The sequence below is a fragment of the Dicentrarchus labrax genome, unplaced genomic scaffold (genome assembly GCF_905237075.1).
Source record: "Dicentrarchus labrax unplaced genomic scaffold, dlabrax2021, whole genome shotgun sequence".
NCBI classification, from domain to species: domain Eukaryota; kingdom Metazoa; phylum Chordata; class Actinopteri; family Moronidae; genus Dicentrarchus; species Dicentrarchus labrax.
Window position 1 is genome coordinate 24261711 of NW_026136721.1, and position 24842 is coordinate 24286552.

At 38.6% G+C, this 24842-nt stretch overlaps 2 protein-coding genes across 3 annotated transcripts in view; one reads left to right on the forward strand and one right to left on the reverse strand.

The window, feature by feature from the left end:
* Positions 1 to 24842, forward strand: part of ctnna2 (catenin (cadherin-associated protein), alpha 2) — a 307283-nt gene that overhangs the window by 174369 nt on the left and 108072 nt on the right. The gene's annotated exons all lie outside the window — the stretch shown is intronic.
* lrrtm1 (leucine rich repeat transmembrane neuronal 1) lies at positions 17127 to 22669 on the reverse strand. Its single transcript, XM_051384992.1, has one exon. It carries the CDS (start codon positions 21406 to 21408, stop codon positions 19831 to 19833), a length of 1578 nt encoding a protein of 525 aa, XP_051240952.1. The 5' UTR covers positions 21409 to 22669; the 3' UTR covers positions 17127 to 19830.

Here is a 24842-nt window from a genome sequence, read left to right on the forward strand (position 1 = left end):
TTAGTCCCACTGTGGTCAACAACACAACTTGAGTCTGTTTAGACGTAGACATCTGTGAGGTGGACACTAGGCAGCACAGGTGGATCCGGGGTAGTTGACAGTTTTTGTCTGATCAGCATATCTTAATACCACCAATCCATTTATTTCTAATGAGTATCCTCTCCTTTCCGTACAGATCTCCACCAGACAGAATTCCTCCCTTTCTTGTATGATACACATTAACAAAAGTTGTTCTTAATTAATTGGAATTTAATTATTGACCATACAAATTGCACTGCAGTATTTACTAATGTATATGCTCTTAAATGTCCAGTATTAGATCAGCACTGTGTCTGACAACATTATTTTAGACAAAGCATGTAAAAACATCAGATGGTATGAAACTCACTCACCTGACACACATCCAACTGCTCTACCCCATATGTGCTTACCGCACCACAGTTGAGCCTCTGTACAGAGAAAAACATGACGCTATCTGTCAACTTACCTTTGAGACAAACTAAGAAATGATCAGTAAATGTGACGCAGCACGTCATTTTATAGACAGCTTCTTTTTTTTTTTAAGCCATTAAAGAAAGTGGGGCCTGCATCATGTTCCATCTCAAGCAACTCTACCAGCTATGAATGATGCATGTGTATACAGGCCTATTGAATAAACTCAAGCTCACAGTAGATAATATTCCACTGCACTGCAGACAGTATAACTTGCAATGGGTGTGAGGGATGAGGATATGGGTTTTGTCTCTTTGTTTCATCATTATTTATTTGTCTTGCTCTTTTTGCATTTCAAAACATATCCAAACCTGCTTCCACACACTGACTGCTGCAGGTGACTCTGTTAACATTAGGCATGTACAGCAAGAAAGAGTCCTCTGGCTTCACTTTTGCCCTTTTTTGGCAGGTCCTTAAGGCCCAATGTGTGGGTAGGACTGTCAAGACCTGTTACCTTTTGCAGAAACTATGCCTATGAAAGTTTGATGGGGGGTTCACATAACATAAATTGTTTTGGTCAGTACTTCCATACGCCACTTACACTGAGAGTTGCGTGCCTGTGTGCATATTTTTGTGTGTATTGCAGGGATTCCTAGGATTTTATCATTGTGGGGGCAAGCCACTTGGCCTTTGGTGTTATAATTTTTTTGAGGACACAAAGGCCGAATGCAAGGGTAGCAAAGCCATAAAATAAAAATATATATATTATCATTGTGTAACAATATATGTATGTATGACATGCTACAAACTAATTTTCTTTACCAAGTTATTACTTTTGAGTTTCACAGCAGAACCTAACCCTTTCCATCATTAACACATTCTTAATACATGGCCATTAACACTTTTGGGCAAAGTAGACTTACTTGGCTTGCGTGACTTGAGGAGCAACCATGACCTCCTTATGATCCCATGCTGTTCTAATGTGAAAAAAAATTCAGCAATCAAAGGTCCAGGAGCAGATTTTGACAGTTTTAACTAGGACTTCCTGATAGTAAGTGAAGGTTGGACTGTGTCATTATCCTCTTTGGTGACAGCTTCATAATACAGCCAGTTTAAACAGCAGTACACAGCATAAGTAAACATGTATATATGATGACAGGACTACACTAGCTCCACACTGATATGCATGACTATCTATATACAGATATGTATGAAAAATGAACTCAAGCTCATGGTGAAAGGCAATACATAAGATGCTAAAATTGCAGAAGATGCAATTTCATGGCTTCTACTTTCCATTAGGAATGTTGAGAAGAGATAAAGCTGGCATTAAATGAACTCTTCCCCTATCAATAGTAATGAGAAAACATGAGAAGTATGTTGACGTTGTCTAGTGTGCATTTGAGAAGGGCACTACACAGACCCTTGGTACTGTAGGGAACACTGTCAAGAGCACCCATGGCCTAGATGATGAATTGTTCCTTTAACCGTGACCGATGCTGCCCATTTTCCTCAAACAATGGTCCAGTGTTGTAGTGAGACTGGGATGTTGACTACATAATGGCAAGTGATGTATTATACATTGGAAATCAGCAGGGAACATGCTGTTTTCACCCATCCTCTGTGACATCAGCAGAGGTCAAGATCATGAGAACTTACCCCAATTGGTAGCTTTTGGAAGAAGGCCTGGGGCGCCAGACTGCAGTTGACCCAGTAGGTCACTAATTCCATCTTTTGTGAATGGATGCATTTACTCTCACTGTCCCAAACTATTGCTGGTTTTGTTCTCAAGTCAGGCATGATATATACACACACTGATACAGTGTGTGGACAGTTCAGTTGAAAACTGCAATTTGAATGTATTCCTCCTCAGACAATTGGGTTACTATTCAGTCCTTCCAGGAAGTTGCGATAATGCAATGGCAAAAATTAACACAAATTTAACCAGTCCCTGTGAATTCTGCACAACCGTGAATTCTGCAAATTTTGTCCAATTTTATTCTTACATTAAAATAAATAAAATAAAAATAAAAATTATGAATAGTTAACCAATAATAACAATATCTTAATATTGATCTTGATCTAATGTTTAATCTTTTAAAGTGTGCATAGATAATGCATTATACCAGATTCTACAGAAGTGCATCAGATTACTGGTCCGATGCCTTCTCGAACATCCCAAATTAGAACAAAATGCAGATCCTATCTATATGAATTCTGCTGGAAATTAAATGGCAAAAATGAGCTGTTGCCACACCCACACTAGACCCATGAGCATCCAGTCCTTAATCCAGACTTTTCCATCCTTTCTCCCTGGCCTACGTTTTTTCATTACAGCAAAGGAGGACAGGATATTAGTCTTCCTCAAGGGCCGAGGAGCAAACTGTTAGTCACAGAGAAATGTTGGCTCTAAGGAGATGATATGGAGCAAGAGAGCCACGTAGCTTAGGGTGGGGTTGGGGGGGTGAGTAACACTGAGCTGTAGTTGGATCTGAAAACGAGGCTCAGCATGCGCCACTGTTGAAGGATTTAAAAAGACAAATATGAGGAAATAATGTATTTATATTGGTAATTGGCCTGCTCAGAAGATTTATTGGCAAAAAGATTAAAACATATTAAAGACTTCCCTCTTTTACAGTAGGATCGACTTGGAACGTTTTCCTAAAACTGAACCACATCTCTAACAGAGGACTGTTTGTGTTCATATTAACAAAGATATTACCTCAGACAGAACACATTTATGTCTGTAGAACACATTGAAAATCACTAAAACTGCAATGATTATTTATCGTTTGTGCTGAATTAGTTTGTTGAAAGTCCATAGTTCCTTACACAAGACTATACACAATTTGATATTTAACTTAACTTAGAATGAAATATTATTTGTGCTCCTCTGTATGTCAGAGGATTTAAAATGGTGAATAGTAAAAACATGAAGTTTCCCACACTAGTGATTATTTATAATACTCTGCTTTTTAAGTTAACTTTTGTGTGTGAAGGTAATTGTAATTAAATCTATAAATATTGATTATACTCTGAAATAGCCACATGATGCCACTAAAAGCTTCATATTATCATGTCAGTTAAGGTCATAACCCTGAAATTCTTTGTCTCATCAGCCAAATTTGTGATATTGTTTTTTAAGAACAATATGCACTAAACTGAGCATTACTCTATCTAACAAGACTTAGATAACTTTTACTATAAGCTAACATACCAGACAATGGATAAATGGCGAGGGGCCAAAATTTCAGGGAAATGTCTATTTGCACAGCTTCCTATTAAATTACTTAGCTTTTCTGAAGTTCCATAGAAATGCAAGACTAGGTTTTTAAGATACGTTTGGTTTGACTTCCTTAAAGTTTATTTTGCTGTCATTGTAACGTCAGTAAAATTACTGACTCGTCTGTTCCCGAATGAAATTGTGTTTTTTCCTGGAGAGGGAGCAGTGTATTAATGTGTATGCTTTCCATGCAGTGCCTGTTTATCTTCTTGTCTCATTGCATGTGGGATTTTGTGTGTGCGTGTGCCCTGTGGGGGATGGTGGACAACCTAAAAAACTGAAAGCAGCCAGGGTGACCTAAATCAGGAGAGGTGATAACTCAGACAGATAGCTGGAGATTACCCAGGGATCAAGAAGCTCAGTGGCCTCTCAAACAACAATGACTGGAGAGCATATCCCTTCTCACCACCCCCCTACTGAGACCCTTATGGTCGATATGGACCAAAACATGCATGCCAGTATTCTCCATAAAAGGGATTTGTCACATGATCAAGTTGTCGTCTTGTTTAATAGACAAAGGAGTACCATGATATTGCTTATAAGATTCCCAAGAGACAAAGAGACATTTAGTGACTATAAGATGCTTTTGTTGTTGTGGTTTAATGTCTAGATGAAGTACTTAGTGGTCCTTTTAATGTGGTATGCTGTAGAATTATAGGATTTGAAGCAGTGTCTGAAAAAGCTATTTTTTTTTCCAACAATCATTTAGTAAATTAATTTACAGCTATTGAATTACAGCTCAGTTTAATGAAATGGCTTTTGTGATTTGATTTTGAGTCATGTGTGTCCGTGAGGCCAGGAGTATGTGTGCGGTTATGTGACTGCAGGGGTGCGTGTGTTTCACTGAGATGGCCTAACCATTAATTCATGATTGATTGATGAGTCTCTTACACTGTGGCCAATAACAAGCCCATCTTCTCCTCTCAGTATATCTGCGAGTGTGGGATGTGTTGGTGCGTGGGCTTGTGAAAGAGGGGCAAGAGAGGTTGCTCACTGATTACTTTGTGCTTTGCTTCATCCAAGGAAATAAAATCATTTGTTCAGGATATTTAGATACATCTTTTCCATCCTCAGTACCTTAACCATTTTACTCAGAAAGGTGTCAGAAATATGGGCTTTTCTTTGAATAAGATGGAAGCTGGGTGAATACATAAGTACCCATAAAAATTTGACCTGAGAGAGCAACTCAATGCGTATCTTCATGCATCCTAAAAGTAAGAATGCTACAGCAATGTTTGTCTCTAAAAAATAGATTATCTTATTATAGCCTATTTACAATCACTTTAACAGCGTCGATGCAGGAAAAAAAAAAACACTGTGGATATCTTTAGTGTCATTCTTAAATACATTTTAGGGATCATACAGAGGGGTGGTTGGTGTGGGTCCATGCTTGAATGTACAGTAAATTGTGAGGGGGGAGGTAGCTTGCTCTAGGCGATGCTTGTTCCGGGGACCATCTGGTTATATTGGATTTTGGCATTGCTGAGTCTCTGTCCTCCAAACCTTTGACTTCCTTTCAGTCTCTATTGTTCCTTCCATCTCATATCAAGGTTACAATAAAACAGTTTCACGGTTTTCCTGCATAAGGGTTTGTTTTGGATATGTTTATTATAGCTTATTAAAATGCTCAATTGCAAGAAAGAATTGTGATTATACATGTCTCAGTAAAATTCATGCATTATTAAAACAAATGAGGAAATCATTATTCCTTGGGAAATGTAAATGGTAGCAAAGGGACTTTTAATATTTTTTGTTGTGCTTTTACAAGTTTGGTTTGAAATGACTGATTTTAATGTAAACCCACATTTGGAATTGGTTCTTTAGTGTCTACTTTACATCCTTAAAAAATGCTGTTCATAAATCTTAAGATCTGCAGTTGCAAACAGATGCAAAACATAAGATGCAAAGACTGAAATAAACTATTCACACTTTGCTAAATATATGCATACAAATATAATGCTATCAGATAAGCAAGATTGTTAGATGGAAGTAAGAAGTCTGTCTTAATGGATAATATAAAAGCATTTCAGTCAGCACTGATATAAATACAATAGATGTATTTAAAGGGGAACTTAACACTAAACCCTGGTCCCATTTTATAGTGTTTATTGCAACAGAAGTAGTTTTCCTTTTACCAAAGAAAATCCAGTAATATTGTCCTTTGGACCCCAAAAAAGCTGTGAAATAACCTGGGACACTTAACCCCAAAAAACTATGAGGCAATGTCACATTCATCTCCATCTTCATCCTCTCATCAATACCACCTTCCTCACACCCCTATCCCAACATATAAATACTGCAGTGCCAGCACAGAGTACAACATATTGAGAAGCATGCTGCTGAGAGTAGTAGAAATATTACAATGGTAGAAATACTACTTCTAATACGTTTGGTGTTTGAAGCAAGTTTACACCTTCCCTACCGCTCATTCATATCCTGTACTCGGTCATTCTCCACCTCTGCCACCTCTGCTGCATCGCTAGGCTAAGCTAGCACCTGAAAACCTTCAAACCACAGCCGTGAGTGAATTTTGGCCATCTAATGAGTGAAACGTGGGCTGTTACTGGGCAGTTTAGACATTAAAATGAGAGCTACATATGTAGTTCCATGAATTCTTGATGACCATCAGACTTCTAGGCATTAAAATGTCTTAAAGACGTCTGTTCAGACAGGGGGAGAGATAGAGGAAGCCTGTAGCAACTATCTGACAGAGCCTGACAGAGCTGTGAGTATGTAAGAATATTGATGACTAAAAAAATTGAGAGAGCACAAAACAAATGTGAGCACTAAACAGCCTGCATGTCAGCCTTTGAGAGCTTTCAGGCATGTCGTATCCAGGCTGGGCATTAGTAAAATCACAATTGAGGCTTGAGCGCACAAGACACACAATAGACTGTGAAACATTCAATCTCTTCCCTTTATAAATGTACAGGAGCCGAGAAAGTGTCCTTGTAACAGAGAGGCATGGATTTAAGTTGCTTAAAAGGGAGTTATTTGAGGTTTCCAAGCTTTAGTGAGTTGAATGAAGAATTTGATTTAATTTTGTTTGTATGAATATTCATTTGAAGTTTGTCAGATTGAATTGTTGTTATTTTAATTTTTGGATGCTTTTTGAGGTTTTAGCTAGGAAATGATGTATATTTAAGCACCTAAAAATGTGATGTGGAATAAGGTCACAAAGTAAGTAGCTGTGGGGCTTGGAATATTGCCAGTACCTGTTCATACAAAGTGTTAATAGGATGGAATCTATGTTCCCTTCTTGGCTCAGATGAAGATGCATATTGTTTTCTACAATACTGGATACTGACCCAAAGGTTAAGAAATGTTATGATACCTATTAATTCACCATTGTAAGTTGTGGAAACATTTACATTGTAGCCTGTTAGCTCGAAGAGTTGGTTTTAGTCCTTTGTAGTTGTGTGTAGAAATCTGTTTTCAGTTAACCGGCACATTTTGATTGGATTCATTTTTGAAAATTGATTGATTTGCACTTCTGGTGGCATTATAGGACTCAACAACAAAAGCTTAGCTCCTAAGCTCCTGCAGAATCTTTGTTAAACTTTGATACCAATTAGTTCAAATTTACTGAACACAGAATTTAAGTGCATTCCTTATCCAGGGGTATATATGACGTCTTGTCCTGTTGCCTTTTGTTCATACAAAATTACATATTTACATAGGTAAATATTCAGTGGTCACTGTCAATCTTTATATAAATTATGCCAAGTATAGATATAAGTGAATACAAATTCCCTTGTGGGTATACTTGCCTTTGTGGTGCACACGGTTGTCCCATGCAGCTTTATGATAAATGGAGTGCTGTTGGTAGGTATATTAAGATGTATGTTTGATGGTTCTCGCCATATTTTAGTCAAAATAATCCAGATATATTCTTAAATTTGCTGGGTTGGGACATTCAGAAGACCAAAAGATTGAAGGCGACCATATGGCTTTAAACAGTTTTTAAAATTTCACAAAACTGATGTTATGGATCCATTTTTTTTTACCAACTAGTCTCTCTCCCTCTGTAATACTTCAACATACAATTGCACACACATGCCATGCCAAATACAAAGCACAGACTGGACCACATACTTTCTCATCAAACATCCTCCCATTGTCATTGCAGACCCATGGGTTTCATTAGCGCCAGCTTTAAAACAACAACTCTCATTCCCACTCCCACACTCTAGTCCCAAATGCTTCCAATCGAGGAGGAAACAACACTTGCCTGAAGGGTACGTGCATATGAAATCCAACCAAAAAAAAAAAAAAAAAAAAAGTGATTTATTTTCTCTGCTCTCATTTTACTGGCTTGGAAGAAACACAGTTTATTGGGATCAGCTCTTAATTTACTTTTTCATGCTACTCAGATGTACCGTAGTAAAGTGACATTGACGTATGCCCACATGTGTACTTATCACAGGTAAGATTACACCTTTGCAATAAAAGCTGACTTGAGGACCAAACCCATGAATTTCATCGTAAACATTTAGGGACTGACTAAAATTAGAGACTTTGGTGAGCAGGCAAAGCAGGTGATCACACTGGACACCTTCTTGGCAGTGAACGCTGTCTTTTGTAATTGTTTTCACTGGATCTGAGGAGTTTTGTATGCTGCTTATGCACCCAGGGCACCTTGCTTTTATCCACCAAGCACACCTTGCATGTTTTTTAGAAATGCTCTGAGCACTCCAAGTTGAAAAGTATTCAACTGTGCGCAGAAAAAAAAAAGCTGCTACGTCACCACAGCTTTTTCTCTACTGTCTAATCAAATGAGAATGAAGGTGGGACTTTCTTCTTGTTTTCTTCTTCTGAAACAGAGCTCCTGTTGTAAACAGGGAGAGTGAAAAGAGATGGTTTTGGTGGTTTCTGCTCACTGTTTCAGCATTAATGAAAATCACAATAAATTGCATCAGATTTTCAGTGTCGTGACTGAAGTTCTGTTTGTTTGTTTTTTTTCCCTCTCCAATTAGAATGACATTAACTAATGTAATAGCAAAGTAGTGGACAGCAGCTGACTTTGTGGTTGCCTAGCAACAGTATTAAGGACGCTTCCAGGGCCCCTGCCTGTGCAGGTTTCTCAAAATAAAGGCAGAGCAAACCAACTAATGTTTCACTACATAGCCTGTAAAGCATATCCAGAATTATTTAGTATTTTTTGTTGTATACTTGACACGTAACCCTCCTTGGTTGTTTTTTGGTTATTTGCAAGGAGGCTGACTTATTCAGTATTCTGCCGATGTGTGATCCTGACCTTACTGTTGCATGTCCTTGGTGCATGCAGAGCGCAGCAAATGCCTTTTTGGGGGATTGCATGCTCTAGCCCATTTTAATGTGCCTTTTCATTCTCAGCACACCATCACTAAGCCCCGCAGCAGGGGCTCAGAGCAACCATTTTGATTATGAGAATGATTGAATTAATGCTGCTGAAGTTGACACTTAATGGATTATGGTGGTCAGAATTGTTAAAACACATGAGGCAGATCTGTGTAAAGACATCCTAAACCCCTTTATTTGTCACACTCCCAGGGAACAGGTTTTAAAGTCTAACCTCGCTAATCTAGTGCAAAGTCTTACCTATTCGAAATAAGGTCTTACACATACAAACAACAACAAGCATTAGTCCCATAATAAGATACTTGTTGTAATACATAAAGAGTACCTTCTCTGGATTGATTCCAAATTGTCAATGGCACACTGCTGTAGTGATCCTAAACTGTCAATAATACATCTTTGTGGGGGTTTATTGAGTTAGAAAAAATAGTAACAAATAAAACATTTTGATTTAATAGGACCCATTTAATTAAGCAGATAACTCTTTAGTTTTTTTTAAATCTTTTTTTTTTATGTACGCAGTACACATGGATGGTTAAGAAAATATGTTTGAACTATTATTATATTGCCGTATACTGGCCTGCTTTGAAAAAATGCTAAGTTCCGTGACATCTACTGCAGCTATTGTGGTCAGAATAAACACAGACCTGCATGCTTGTCATTATTGTTTTCACATACAGTATTGTTCATAGCTGCAGTATGCTTGATTTTTATCTCTTTTCATTTCCTTAAACCTGTTTTTCTTGTCGCGTTTCTTTGTTTTCTTCTCTTCAAATGTCAGTGAATCCTAATACTGCCGGTGGAGGTTCTTTTTAGTTCATATAACTCACATGTACTGTATGTGTTTGTATGCATTTTTAGCACGTATTTCCTCCCTTTCTCTGCACTCCCACAGTTCAGCTGGGCTCTATTAGGCAACCTTTAAGTTTGCACAGTAAATGAACAACAGTGAAGACAACCAACGGAGGCACATTTGTTTTTGAATCACACCTATTTTCCTCTTTAATGATGCAATGTGAATTATTCTCATTTGTCATTATTGGAATTGGAATTTGTAATGCATTAACTAAAAGCAACATCGCTGTCACAAAACATTAGCTTCAGTGATCTGACTGTAAATGTATTGTGTTCAAAAAGTTATTAGTTTAATTTACAAAATCTGAAGAGCTTTTTTTGTGCATGGGGAACTTTCCTATACTAAGCAGCCAAGAGGGGAAATAATGGCATATTGACTGAAATGCAGCCTTATATTGCAAGCTTGACATTCACCGTAAATCTACTGTACATTCCAATTCATTCAGCCTTAAACTACCCTCCACTAAGTGACAACAACGCCAAAACAGATGTGAATTTACACACTAAATTTATTGGTGATTGATTCCCTAAGCATTTTTACCAACAAAAAGTTTAAAAGCCAATCAGCTGTTTTTGCTATTTCAAAGCTATTTCACAGGGATATTTAAACATCCAAAGGCAAGAACCCGTAAATGTAGAGTATACACAGGAAATGATGAGCATAGCATATACACATATCAAACCATCACCTCCAACATTTAAATAGCATGTGTGAATGAAAAGGATTTGGATCACAGCATATTTAAAGTGCATTAAAAAACAAATGTGATAATGAACAAATGTTGAGTGTTAAACTCTGGACGTACTAGTTATGTCAGTATTTAAAAATATGCATTCCTGGAAACTGATTATAAACTGATATTGGCAACATATTATATATCACTCTGGAGTTTACACTTTCACAGATGACTGACGTTGGGACAGATTCCTAGAATATCTTATGAGTAGTAATTCAGGCACTGTTGTCAATGTCACACTTTTTTTAAAGTAATTGTGATGGCAGTGTCTATAAGTACTGATGGTGTTATACGTCCGTGAGAAGGAAGGTGAATGGTGTTAGCTCTCAGATTTCTTTTATTCACCTCCAATGAACAGTTAGCCTCCAGAAGTAAATAACACTACAAGATGACAAATATTTGTCATCAACTGCTGCAACAGTATAATTGGAGAACTTTAAAGGAAGTTGATTTCACTCACATCAACCATATCACTTTTCCAATTTGTGCAAAATGACAATTTCACGTTGTTGAGTTATTATTATCATTACTTTAATTATAATTAATATTAGCATTTAGTGTTAGGCTTGAATCATTTTCAGTGTGACAGGGGGTCTGGTTGAAGTACTCAGAGCCTTTACTTAAACACTCTAGACAAACTTGAATTTTGTGTTGATTCTGGTGGCCCCTGTGGACAAAAGCAGTATTTTTTCCCACCATCTAATGTCATCTAATTTATGGGAATCTGACCGAATCCATCCCGGTGGCAGTCATTAAGAATAACTAAAGAGAAATAGCCAATCTTCTTACTGATGGTCTTTACAGTTTATGTTGGTCATATAGAGGCATCAGTATTAAATTAAGACTGTTTCTTCATCATACATTTATGTATGAGTATGAAAGTACTCCATTCCAAGTAAAGGTTCTGCATTCAGAATTTTATTTAGTAAATTGGACTTATTTGCCTTTTTGTAAGGTGTCCCAACCCATAAAGTTTGGAAACCACTGGTTTAATTTGATCAAATGTAATAACAAGTAACTGAAGCTGTCAGATTAATGTAGTAGAGTAAAAAGTACATGATGGTAACAGCTGAACACATTGAGGCACCTGGGAAACATCAACAGTGCATAACATGGTTTACACAGATAGCAGCGCTCAAATTCATACCTGTGGGCTGTTTAGATTTTTCAGTCTATTTTTATGTCTTCAGAATTTTGGGAGAAACTCATGAAAATCATTAAAAAAACTCCTTTCAGGAAGAGTCAACAATCAAACATGTGTCCAGTGGCAGGCAGCAGGGCTAGGCAGTAAACCAGTGGCACTTTTCTTTTTCAATTTGTGTGAAGCAGTAACAGCAATGATGTGATCAAACCCTAACATCCGTACAACACCGTTCGAGCGCACAGAAGCATGGGGGTATTATAACTTATATAGACTTGTTCTTTTGTGCTGCATGGTTGGCAGAATGGGATGCCAGCGTCACAGTTGGCCGTCACAGCTCTTTGTCAGCACAGCCTTACAATAAAAGGTTGTCTTTCTGCTCTTCCTCTTTTCGCTGTCGACGTGTGTCGGAAGTTAGACATTAAATGCACCGTCAATTTAAGTATGGTACTGCAGGCTCTCCGGTCAACGCCATGCAAACAGACCACTGAACTCTGCCATAGGCCACCTAATCTTACAACTATCTGTTGCACTCTTTGAACTGTTTGCGTGTCTGAAAATAAGTCTGTGATCTCTAATTGAGCGAATGCCACAGTTGAACATAAGCATTTTTAACCTTTTTGATGTGAGAAAAAAAATAATGCAACAATGTATATATTTTAACAAGCATTTTTCTTTTCTCTCTATCTCTCTGTCTATTGGCCTTCTTTGTGGATCCATTGGTCTTCCGCCTTGCATTTGATATGACAGGTAAGTCCATCTTTTGTATTTTTTTTGAAGCCTCTGGGCTGGATTAGCTTGTACGCATTGACTGTCACAGTGAGAATGTTTACCAAAATTGCATCTTAAGTACTTGCTGCACCAGGGATGCACTTAAGCACAATGGTTTTGTAAACAGTGAACACATTCCCTGTGCTCAGCTGACACTTGGAGAATGGGGCAATTCCATTTATGCAGCCAATCTCATTGGCTACTGGAGAGATGCCAATCTGCCCTCACAGATAGGGAAGAGAGGGGGAGCAAGGAGAGCGGTTAGAATAGCATTTATTCATCCTGACACTGATCAGATAAATGGGAAATGATAAATGCTGTCTATTTTTACTCCCCTTAACCTGTGTTAACTTTTTATTCAAAAAGAAGCTCCTACAGTCTTGCCATGCCGTACCTTTGAAACGCTTAATCACAGTGCTGTTTGGGATTCAGTTTTATTTGAGGTGATCTGACTGTGAATAATGACACACGATGCAGTTGTCCTGATGACTCATTTACCATAAATGGTGATTAAGTTGAGCTGATGTCTGTCTGCTCTGCAAAAGAGTACACAGTCATCATATTAGAAGACAAAAAGGCGTTGTTTTGAAATCAGCTCTCAGTATGCAATGTTTATTCATTTTCAATTTGTTTGTTTGTTTGAGTCGAGCTGTTGCTGCCACATCTAACACAGTAAATGCTCATTCAAGGAAGCTTAATTCATAGGTGTCGAAGAGGCCATGAAGTCCCCCGAATGGCAATGTGACTAATATTTAAGTTGGAGGTGGTTTGTGAAGCTCCATAATGTTATTCATAAAAATCTACTGCGTTTTTTTCTTAATTTAATACCTAATAATCTTACAGTGACCTGGGTAACAGGTAGATTAATACATTTCTTCTATGTATTGATAATGATATTGGCTTTTTTTCTGAAATTTCATTGACCAGCTTTGTAAATGAAGAGTTACAAAGGTATTAAGATATAAATATATGCATATATGTAGTTTGATGCAATTTTGTACTTTTGCTATCTGGACAAACTAATTTACACAGTTCTCCTCTGATGCATACACCATGATGGTGTACTTCCCCATTACCTTATTTCAAAATATATATTTATTTCCTCTAGTTCAACCATCTGTAATAGCTAGAAAGTGTTATTTTGCATTTGTTCTAAGAAGATAAAGTTGTCAGAGAGAAAATGGCTTGCCCTAACCTTCAAGTATATACAATAATTACTGTTTCATTATTGAAATGATTTATTGCTTTTGCACAGAACAGCCTCCTATGCACTTTCTGTACAGTACATACTCAATGGCAGAAATCTCAACCATGTATTTTATTGATTTCCTTTTCCTTGTGTGGGTGCTGGGGGAAGTGTTAGACACATGTCTTTAGGCATCTAATTTAGTATGACCATTTGTAGGAGTAATGACACATGAGGAATAGAACTGGATTGAAAAAAAAATATCAAAACATGCATGACCTGGAGGATCCATGGTGTAGAAATTTTAGCCTAAATTATCATGGATTTTTGTTTTTGTTATCTCATCAATTTCACTAGGGTCAGTCTGTAAAGGTATGAATAATAATAAATGAATCCAGTCCTGGATAAAGCTTTGTAGTCCCAGCACCATAATACTCTGAATAATAGGCGCTGACCCACATCTGCTCTTACCGGTTACATGGAGCCCCAGATGCAGGTCCAGCTGTTGCCATGTATTATCTCACTGACTGACCCTGATGCTTTATGTTAAATGCAAGACACAGCATTATCATGGGCTAATCCCACCTAGCAATAGCAAGAAAGATAACTACAAAATACACTCTAATAATAATATTGATAATAATATTATTATTAATAATAATAATTACAATAATAATAATAATAATGGCCCCACAGTCCAGTTTGTTCTTCTCCCACCCTCTGACTCACTGTCATGAATATTCAGCTGCCAACCTTGCCCCCATTCTCTAACCAGTTTCACTTTCCTCAGCAGCTACCACTGCTCTAACTACCATATGTAGGTAAGAATAATGACTCCTCACTCATTATTATTAATTCAGTGTTGCTTGAGTACGGTGCATATAAATTAAGCAGTGGGCGTAGAAAGCTGCCTGGAGATTTAGCTCAAGTAATGAATGTAATTATAGTGACCTATTGGACCTGTGTCTGTTTTAGTAAATTCTTCTTTCTTTGACAACAACACTTTTAAGGGGATGGTTTGAAAGTAAGTTTTCCTCAGTTTAACATTCAAATCTATTATTTAAAAGGAGATATCTCTATATAATGTGTGAGTGAAATTTCTGCCCACTTTTAATTAATCGCCAGCTTGGGCATGTAGGTTATGTAAACACCAGGATTCTGTCAGTGGCTATCATTGAATTCAGTGCAGTAATATCACATTTATAACAATGACAGCAGCACTATTTGCAAGGGAGAAGAGAAGGGAATTTACAACAAGGGAGAAAATGGTGTGTCAGAGGTTTTGGATTCAAAGATAATGTTGATGATGATTAGAATATTGATCCTGATATCCCACCTGTTATAAAAGAAGCAGTGGAAAGCCACCCACTCTTTGTCATTAGTCATCGCTAGCTCCTTACAGCTTACTGCAGTACATGCTGCCACCCATGATTTAGCTCTCCATCCAGTTATGAGGGGGTGTTAAGCGTTTATTATGCAGCACAGTCCTAGTCCCAATGAGATGGCAGAATGTTGCCCGATCAATACCCCGCACAGGAAGCCAGGTTAATTTATTTTTTAAGGATTTGTTTGCGTCTCTAAGGGCCCCCCCTCGCTGCAGGTTGTGATGCAAGCTATTTCCCAAAGATCTGCAGAGTGATGTTTTGTCACTGACACACACATCCCCCCTTGCACAGGCAAAGGTACTGTACATGCAGGTACACTGGCCAAAGCCTGTATACACAATTTTTATATACTGTATTCCACTGTTGTTTTTATGTTATACATAACCAATTTTACTGTTTTCTTCATCCATTTTCTGTTTGAACAAGACAAGCTCAAGACTCTGACAAGCCTAGTTGTGAGTGCTTGCTGATTGATAGTGAAGCTAAGTTGTGTTTATTGGGATCTCAGCTTCGAACTACTTGTACAGTTTGAGCCTGCAGGGTCTCTCCATTGTTAGTGTTTGACCTTTAGCTGTGACCCACACCTCATGTACAGAATGCCCCACTTTTTGCGCACCACCCTCCGAATTTTCTCATTTCATTGTCGTGACCTTTACTCTTTGTGTCAGTAACTCTAACTTCACATTCATCTTTCCTTTGTCACACCTCAGCATTGCACTTTCAACAATATAGACTGAAATGATTTCTAGGTCTATTGTGCTTATTTATAACCACACGACACAAACGTAACTGTTCGTGCACACATACACCACATGTTCAGTTTTGTACACATATGCTACAAGACAATAGCTTCAGACCTATTAGCATGTGTGTTGTACATACAACCCATGTACTGTATATCCCCTGGCTGGCAAACAGCTGCAGCTCTGCAAAGTACAGAAAAAATGTCACGCTCTCCTGCCCAACTGCTCTTAAAAGAAGGACAATCTCACACTTTTTCTGACTGAACAGTGATTTGTGTAAGACAGTCAACCACTAATCATCTTCCAAATCAATTGTCTATTTGCATATAAATAAAACCTATCCTCATCCATCAGTTTAGGCTTGAAAATGTGAGTGAGAGATGAATACATTTGTTATCACTATGATCATTTTGGTTACCACTCATCTATATTGATTTTTACTGAGCATCATCAATCAAGGCATTTATAATGGATGCTGTCTGAGAGCACATATCTCCCCTCAGGGAATTATCACCCCAGGCTTAGGTCAAGCAGAGATTTGATCTATTGTCAGTTAGATGAATTGATGTTTTTCTCTACATTTACGGACAAAAGGAGAGACAGAGAGAGAGAGAGAGAGAGAGAGAGAGAGAGGTAAAGAGTAAGTGTGAGTAGGGATAGAGATAAGTTTTAAGTAGTTTAATGTTAGCCCTCAGGACTCAAAGCTTTTAAAATATTCAGAGCCGTTCTCCATCACCTTTTGCCCTGGTTGCTTGTTCAAGAAAAGAGTGAAATGAAATCAATAGCGGTGCCAGTGCTGGCCTCTATGCCAGGCATCATCCAATATTTATACAAATGAAGCTTCACAACCTCAAATTTACCTAGCAGTTTCATGTTTAAGGGGCTGTGAAGGATTCTAAGAGGGTGAAAATTCTAGAAAGGATGTGAAGATGAAAGAATAAAATAAAAATGTGTCCCCATGATACCCTGCAGTACACACTGCAGTCATTTGCATTTACATGATATGGCAGGTTATGATTAACAGTTATGTTGAGTCTTAAAGTGGGACGCCCTTGGTCCCATAAACAAGAAATGGATCATAAATCCCACAAGGCAACTTTCAGCCATTATCACTCCCCAAAACGCGTCCCCTAACAAAGTTTAGTGCTTTTGTTACTTGAGCACTACATGCAATGCATGCAGACTATTAATTTAGTAGTTCACCACAGTTAATCACCCTATTAATAGCCAAAAAACATGAAAGTACATTGTTGGTATATTGCTCACTCTGCACCTTTATTTTTCATCCTGCATGGGCCACTTCCTTAGACATTGGTTTGATGTTAATGACTGATACAGGGTCCCATTATTGTCACAGACCACTGAGGTCAGTTTCAGATGAAAACTCATGATTCAGCGCCATTTGGCATGAATATGTGCGAAGACAAACTTCCCTTAATACAACTGCGAGCAGAAACTCACATACAAATACAGACACATTATAGTTTTGAAAACTGACTGATGGATTCCATATTGAAGGAAACCTTTTTAAGTTAGTTTTTAAAATGATATTCATTCCATGTATTTATATTGCAACATGAAATGCATGTTTACAGCCACTTTCATTTATTGAGGAATGGAATAAGAAAATAGTTTCAATTTAGTGCACTCAAGTGCAAAATACTAAATTCCCAGCATATCCTTCATGTTAATAAGGATGATTAGTTTGTGATGGGATTTTACCTGAGAGAAATCCTATGAGCTGTAGGAGGAAAAGTAGTTAATTTGATATGTATATCCCATGGCTCACATTGACAGTCCCCCCCAGGATTTGAGGATCTAGTGATTACAAGAATTAACACAAATCTAATCAATCATTTTTGAGAGTTTGCAATCCCTGCAATATACTGTAAAATACTGTAAAACCACTACCATTTTCAGCTAAAAATATTTCATTTCAGAGCCACTGGTAATGGTCAAATAAACTAAATCGTCAGCCCCAGCAAAACAATTTTTTCAGACACTATTCTTATTTCCTGAGGTACCTTTGCACTTCTTCTCAGGCAGGGATTACTCTCAGGCTCTATATCACCCACAACAAGATCCACCAATTTAAATCTCACCAAACCATTACTAACACTTGAAAAACCAAGTCCGACCTGTTTTTCAGACCCCTTGTTGCATATTGTTCACTAGAACACCAGAACACCAAGTGCACTTACAATGTTGTTGATAAATTTGAAGATAACTTTTACTCTTATTGGAACTAATTATGTAATGATCGTCAGTGAGTTCTTAAAACATTTTTATTCCTGCTGACTTACAAGTTGTAAACATTATCTTAATTTATCGCAAAATAACACAAAAATGATGCAAGTTGATGCATTGATTTTTTTCCAGAAAAGCGCTGCAGATTCAGTATATTGATGTTGCACCTGCTGTGGAAATTTGCAGCGTATGGTGCACAATAGGTAAAATGCAGCCACAGTATGAGAATATGCACACTAGAGAGCAGTCTGTTCCCTCTTTCTGCAGTCATTGTGATCCTCCATCTCCCTCTCACTGCTCACCCACCCCACCCCTCACACAACATACTTTTCATGTCAATGGACCCAGGAAATACAACATCTGTCAGTGCACTAATTTACACAATGAACACCAGAGGAAGAAGGATATATATATATACACCTCAAAATGGCCTTGTATTCAACAAACATTTTACATTACATGAAAACACAGTGAAGAATATTGTATGTGCAAATCTTCCTTTAAGCTGCTGGATAATTTCTTCAATGTTTCTGATACAATCTGAAATTGTATTTTGATTTAAGTATGCATGGTTTCAATGAAGGTTGTCTTTAGTGTGCTTGATTCAGTGAAAGGAGGCGTTGCTCCTCTGTGAAAGCCAAAGAGTGAGAGGCAATGAGAGGCATAGCTTTAAAATCTTTGACACTCTGCTTTCTTTACTTGGATGGTACACAAATAGTGATATAATAATATGAAAATATGCTAACAATTAAAATGAAATAGATCATTCAAATCTATTCTCAAATAGGCAATGGGAAGGGGGAAAGAAACTACACTGATAGCGAGCCAACACAGTGAATGATAAAACAACAAATATGAGAGGTAAAACAGAGAAGAGATCTAAAATTCAGACCATGGATTTTACATTAGAGATGAGATGCAGATATCCCTCTGCCCCTTTTAATTTTTTTGTATTTCATTTTATTTTTTTGGTTGGATACACTGCAGAGACATGGCTCTCCAGTCCACAAACGCAAAGACTGCGTCTATTGTCATTCATCCTTTCTGACAGCTTCTCACGTACAAATGAGTTCACTGTGAATAGCAATTCATTTATTTAAACATTTTTTGTAGTTTACAAAAGAAATAGATTATCTTGTATCATTTTTTGTCCACATTTGCACTTCTTCTTTTGACATATTTTACACAGACTTTTATTTTTACATTTTCATCGAACTTAAACATGTTTTTTTAATATTTTAAATGCTTTTCAAATATTGTGTTTACCATAATACAAATGGTTTGTTTTTTTTGTTTCCTTTTTCTTCTTTTGTGTGTCCCCAGTTTGTTTTTAAACAATAATTAAATGTCCTGAAGTAGAAAGACACATTAAAGCTCAAATATCCACCCATGAGAGAAAAACCTCAGTGCCCACAATGTATTCCTTTATGTGTTTCTGTAGAACATCAACAGGTCCAAGAGTCAGGGGCCCATTGTGCCCTGTGGTCTCAAATCAGAAGAAGACAGCAGTAGCCGTAAATCCACTGGTAAATAGTCAGCTGCATAAAGCACACTCCTTCCACATCACAGTGAGACGTTGTGTAAAAAGTGTCCAAAAGATCCCTTTATTCCTTCTGTCCCACAATATTCCCCTCCCCAGTGTATCCAAAAGACGGATTTACTGTATATCCAGATAATCACAGGTAAAGACTCTAAAGTACTCACGAAGCAGGGTCACACCTCACATTCCCGAGAAGGTTGCTGTTGGCAAGTGCAAGAGCCATATTCATTGATGATTACCAGAGCTCCCTCAATGTGGTTAGGTTTATAGTCAACGTAGTACTCCGGTGTAGAAATTGCAGCCATCTGCTGCATGCTTTGCTTTTGCTTCTGCTTACGGCGCTGACTGCTGAAGCACTGCCTTAGTTGTCTTATGCCGGCTGGAAAGCACTTCCATGCCACATACAGCATGAGCACTATGATGAGAAAGGAAAAGATGAGTGCCATGGTGCCAGTCACCACCTTGTGGATCTGCATGGTGCTCTCCAGGTCATCATGGCCTACTGTGACAGTGAAAGAACTGGTGACCACCTCACTACCCTCACCCTCATAAGGGTTGGGAGTAAACGGGCCCAGGAAAACAGAGCCACCCTGGGCCAGATCCCTTGTAGAGGCGTACAGGCCTGCTGTAGTTACCTCCATTGGGGGATCCTCACATAGCTGAAAAGCGTAGACAGCATCCAACACATCCTCGCCCTGTGCGGTGTCGGGGCTTGAACACAGCAGGGAATTGTCACGCTGGCCTCGGAAGGCACTCAGCCAAGAGGCCAAGGCACACACATTGCGACTGCACTCCCAGTCATTCTCTGCCAGGGTAATGCTTTCCAGAGATGACCAGGAATCCAGGATGTGCTGGTCCACAGAGGTCAACCGATTGGAGTCCAGCATCAACACCTTAAGGTTGGGTGCACTCTTAAAAACATGTGGCTCAATGTACTCGATTTCATTGGCTGAAAGGTCAATCTTCTCTAAATCGTTCCATGTCCAGTCCAGTGTATTGACAACAATAGTGGCACGATTGTTGTGCATGTACAGAGTACGTAAAGACATGAGGCGGGGGAAGTGGGCTAGGTTGACTTTAACTAGCTCATTGTGCTCAAGATGCAACTCAGTCAACTTGAAGAGGCCAGCAAAGGAGTTTCGTGCCAGGCTCTGCAGTTGGTTGTATCCCAAGTCCAGAAACTGCATGCTCCGGCAGTCTTGAAAAATCCGCACTGGCACAAATTTGAGAGCATTGTAGCGCAAATGCAAATTGGTGAGCTTTCTAAGGCCGTGGAACAGGTCAGGCTCCAGTGCCTGCAGCCTGTTGTATGAGAGGTCCAGGATACGCAGGTTTGGGAGGGGCCTAAAGGTACCATTTGGGAGACTCTCAATCCGGTTGTAACTGAGGTCCAACTCCTTGACCCGTCTTAGCCTGTCAAATGCACCCTCCTCCACAATGTCAATGTTGTTGTGATCTAGATAGAGCCAGGTGAGCTGTGACAGACCAGCCAGTTGGCCTTCACGCAGCTCGGTCAAGTTGTTTTCTCTCATGGACAGGCCCATGGCGCTGCTCAGATTGCGGGGAATGTCTGTGAGGTTGAGCCCCTCGCAGTACAGCAGCTTGCTGTCGCAGCGGCACAGCCTTGGACAAACCCCCTCCACCAAGGGAACCGTTCTTAGAAAAATGCCCAATAAACACAGTATCAACCCAGGGGGCTTCTTCAGTGGCCACTTTAGGTACAGTCCAATTAGAAGGAAATCCATTAGCATAAATATCCAGGGATGCCACTGAGAAAATGTCCATTGAACCACTCTGGATATTATTTTTGCACTTATCACATCATATTTATTACATCATATTTAATTAATTTAATAATCTGTTTTGCACCGTTTTTGTATTTTAGCTGTAGACAGTGATTATATTTATTTTATTTTGTCAACGAAGGGAGTCCTTGTCGAAAATGCAAAGGATAAAGGACAAGTCTCTCCGCTTATGTTAGATATCAAGCAGTGGGTGGAGAGTAGAAGGGATGAAAAAAAATTGTCCTTATTGATCGATCTTATTTGAAAAGATTCCTACTCACCCCTATCCAAAAGCTGACAATCTCCATTCAGCGTCTCGCTTTGTGCCCCAACACTAATTATGTGCGAATCTAAAAAAGACCCCACTGTGGTACAAATTCTCCCCCCCTCCCTTCTCCCTTTTCAGTGGACACCAGATCCTTGGCAGGCTTACAATGTCTTAGTTCTCCTCAAGTGAAAGAGCCAGAAAGAGAAGGAATCCAAGTAGCTTTCAGCGAGATGGTAGGAAGTGCAAGTTTCCCTGTCTGCATGCATGAGCTCTGTCTCTTTTGCTCCTCCGCAGTCCTCTGCTGCAATGATCAGAGGGGAGAAGAGACAACCAGAGAAAGAAAAAAAAGACCAAGAAAAAAAATCTTTTAAAATATCTGTCTTGCTCTTTTCTCCTCCCCTTCCTGCTTAAGTTTCAGCAGATCTGTCAACACATATTATCGTCCATCTCTGGAAGCAATCACTGACTTGTAAGGTTTAAATCCATTCAAGCGGGTAATCATGCTTTCAGTGACGGATGCGAGGGGAAAAAAAGGGTTTAAAGAGGTGAACCCTGTTCACTGTTTTCTTGTGTAACAGTATTCCTTGTCATCTCAGTGGCTCATCTCGGTTAAGAAGCCGCTTGCATCCCCGGTGGTTTGCAGTTTTCGTTCACTCCCTTGCTCTCCGGGTGTTTTCTAAGCCAGCTGGAAGAGGCTGCTGAAGGCTGGTGCTGGTAGGCAGGCAGGGGCGGTAAATGTGGGAAGCAAAGGAGCGCGCAATCCCTTGCAGCAGAGCAGTACACTGACAGCGCATGCAGAAGCACCTTCTGTTCACTGAGTGTCGTAAGCCACTCACAATTCAGAGTGCTCGCTCTCTTTCCCTCACTCTCTTGCTCTCTTTCCCTTGATCGCTCACTCACTTTTTCATGCTGCTACCCTCCTCTTCCTCTCTCCCCTCATCCCTCCTCGCTTTTCTCTTGCTGTGTTTTTCTCTTTGCCTGAGACATTTACATATTCAGAATGGGCTGGGCTTAAACCAGGAGCTTTAATGAACCCCCCCCCTTTCCCTCTCTCTCTCTCTCTCTCTCTCTCTCTCTCTCTCTCTCTCTCTCTCTCCGTCCCCCCCTCCACTGACTGTAATGAATTGGGCCATATAATGTCTGCCTCCTTTGACGTTGCTGTGAGAAAGCAGTTTTCTGATTTCAGAGTTGCAAAATAACATTTATCCAGTGGGATACCATCCAAAAAGGGTGTCCTATATTAGTTCCACCCCTAAAGCAGAGCACAATTTGCATGCAAATTATGCATACACAGACATATAAAAAACAACAAAGAAGATATAATATATACATATATACATATATATATATATATATATATATATATATATATATATATATAGAGAGAGAGAGAGAGAGAGAGAGAGATAATTCAAATTTACCATATTCTAAGACAAGATGATAGTTTGAATGTGCTCATTGTCATGTTTGTCTAATTATTTCAAATATGGCTTTGTGCAATGAATCAATCACAGCCTATTCATAATCATTGTTTAGCCTTGCCAACAAAAAAGGCTAGAGTATGACATTCTCCATTTGATCAAACTGTCCTGTAGCCAGGCCTTCTATGTCATTGTCAATTATGGCTAGGCTTTCCATTCTGAATACAGATGTAATTGCTTGCCACATAATATTAGCATAAAGCTATAACATAAATATTCTTCTCTGAAGGTCTGCTCTTGTCTTGCTTTGCACTTCTCTGGAATCACTCCTAGCCTTGTCATCGTTCTCCCATTAATTTTCAAAGACAATGAGCTGTGACAGGGCCTTACATTCCTCATATCAGCCAAGTTTCTAACCATCTGACCTTTTTCCCTCTCCAAGTTTATTGCCTTTTAAAAACAAGGGTTTGAGACCCAAGCCTTGTACATTCATTTATGATGACTTTTTCTACACTATATATTTTATATACATATACTTGGAATGTAGGTGATACAGACTTTGCTATCTGTTAATCTGATATGATGTCGATTGATATTTTAAAGTACAGTACTGTTTCTCTTGGTAGTTTTTTCTATGTATTTTGTCTATGGACTTAATTGTATGTTAATTGTTATTGGAGGAATATTATCCTGGTTGGAATGATTAACCACACCTGTTACTATAGAGCTTGACAGTCTATTGATGTGAATACTGGTATGTATATATAGGTAAAGGTAAGTTATTCAATTATTTTGACCTGACAAAGATCCACCTAGGATCACAAATGTTGTCAGTAAACGTTATTTTTGTGGCAGTAAGTGTGCAGGCTTCACCGTTTTTTCACTGGGGCCTTTTTCTGACATCCTTGAGTGATGTGCGTATAACTATTTTTACTGACAGGTGCCATAACTTTGATATTGAGCCTTCTTGTTTGTTCTTTTTTTAAAAAGGAGTTTAGAATGAACAAACATTTGTTTCAACAAAATTAATAAATCACAGTAATTATGCCCTCTTCAAAATCCAGGCATGGTAAATGTGTATAGAGCCAAAAATATATTAAAAAAAGAAAAGAAAACAACAAAAATAGACGCTTCCAGTATGTCGTAATTGTAAACATCAGTACCTATTGCTTTTCTGTTGCAAAGGATGCTTTTTCCTTCTTGAGAAATAAGACTCGCCATTTTCTAACATCTGTAATCTGAATTGCTGCTGTCAGTGAACCTTGTCCAGTTCTAAATCTAATAATAATAATACATTTTGTTTGTAGAGGGCGAAGATACTCAAAGACCCTTTACATGACAACTTGAAAAAAATATTTTGATATTTCATTCCCATCAGTGCAGAACTGGGGTTATGTAAAAGTCTATAGGGCTAAACTGAGTAAAAGAAAAAGCTCAGGTGGTTTGTGTCATGTTTCCACAGATGTTTACCATGTCACTGTGTCTCTTCATGTGTTCTGCTTTGGCAGTCAATTACTGTAATGTTGTTGTTTGTGTATGAGAAGGTAGGACGGCAGTAGCATTAGCTGTAAAATGGCTGGCTAACCGAGACAAGGCTTTTAGCCATATATGAATGTAAGAGTAAAATATAAGTACTAAATCAGGAGAGTTAGCTTCAATGCTGCAGGGATTAGGGTAGTTAGACAGTTTTAAGTGTATCTTATCAAACAAAA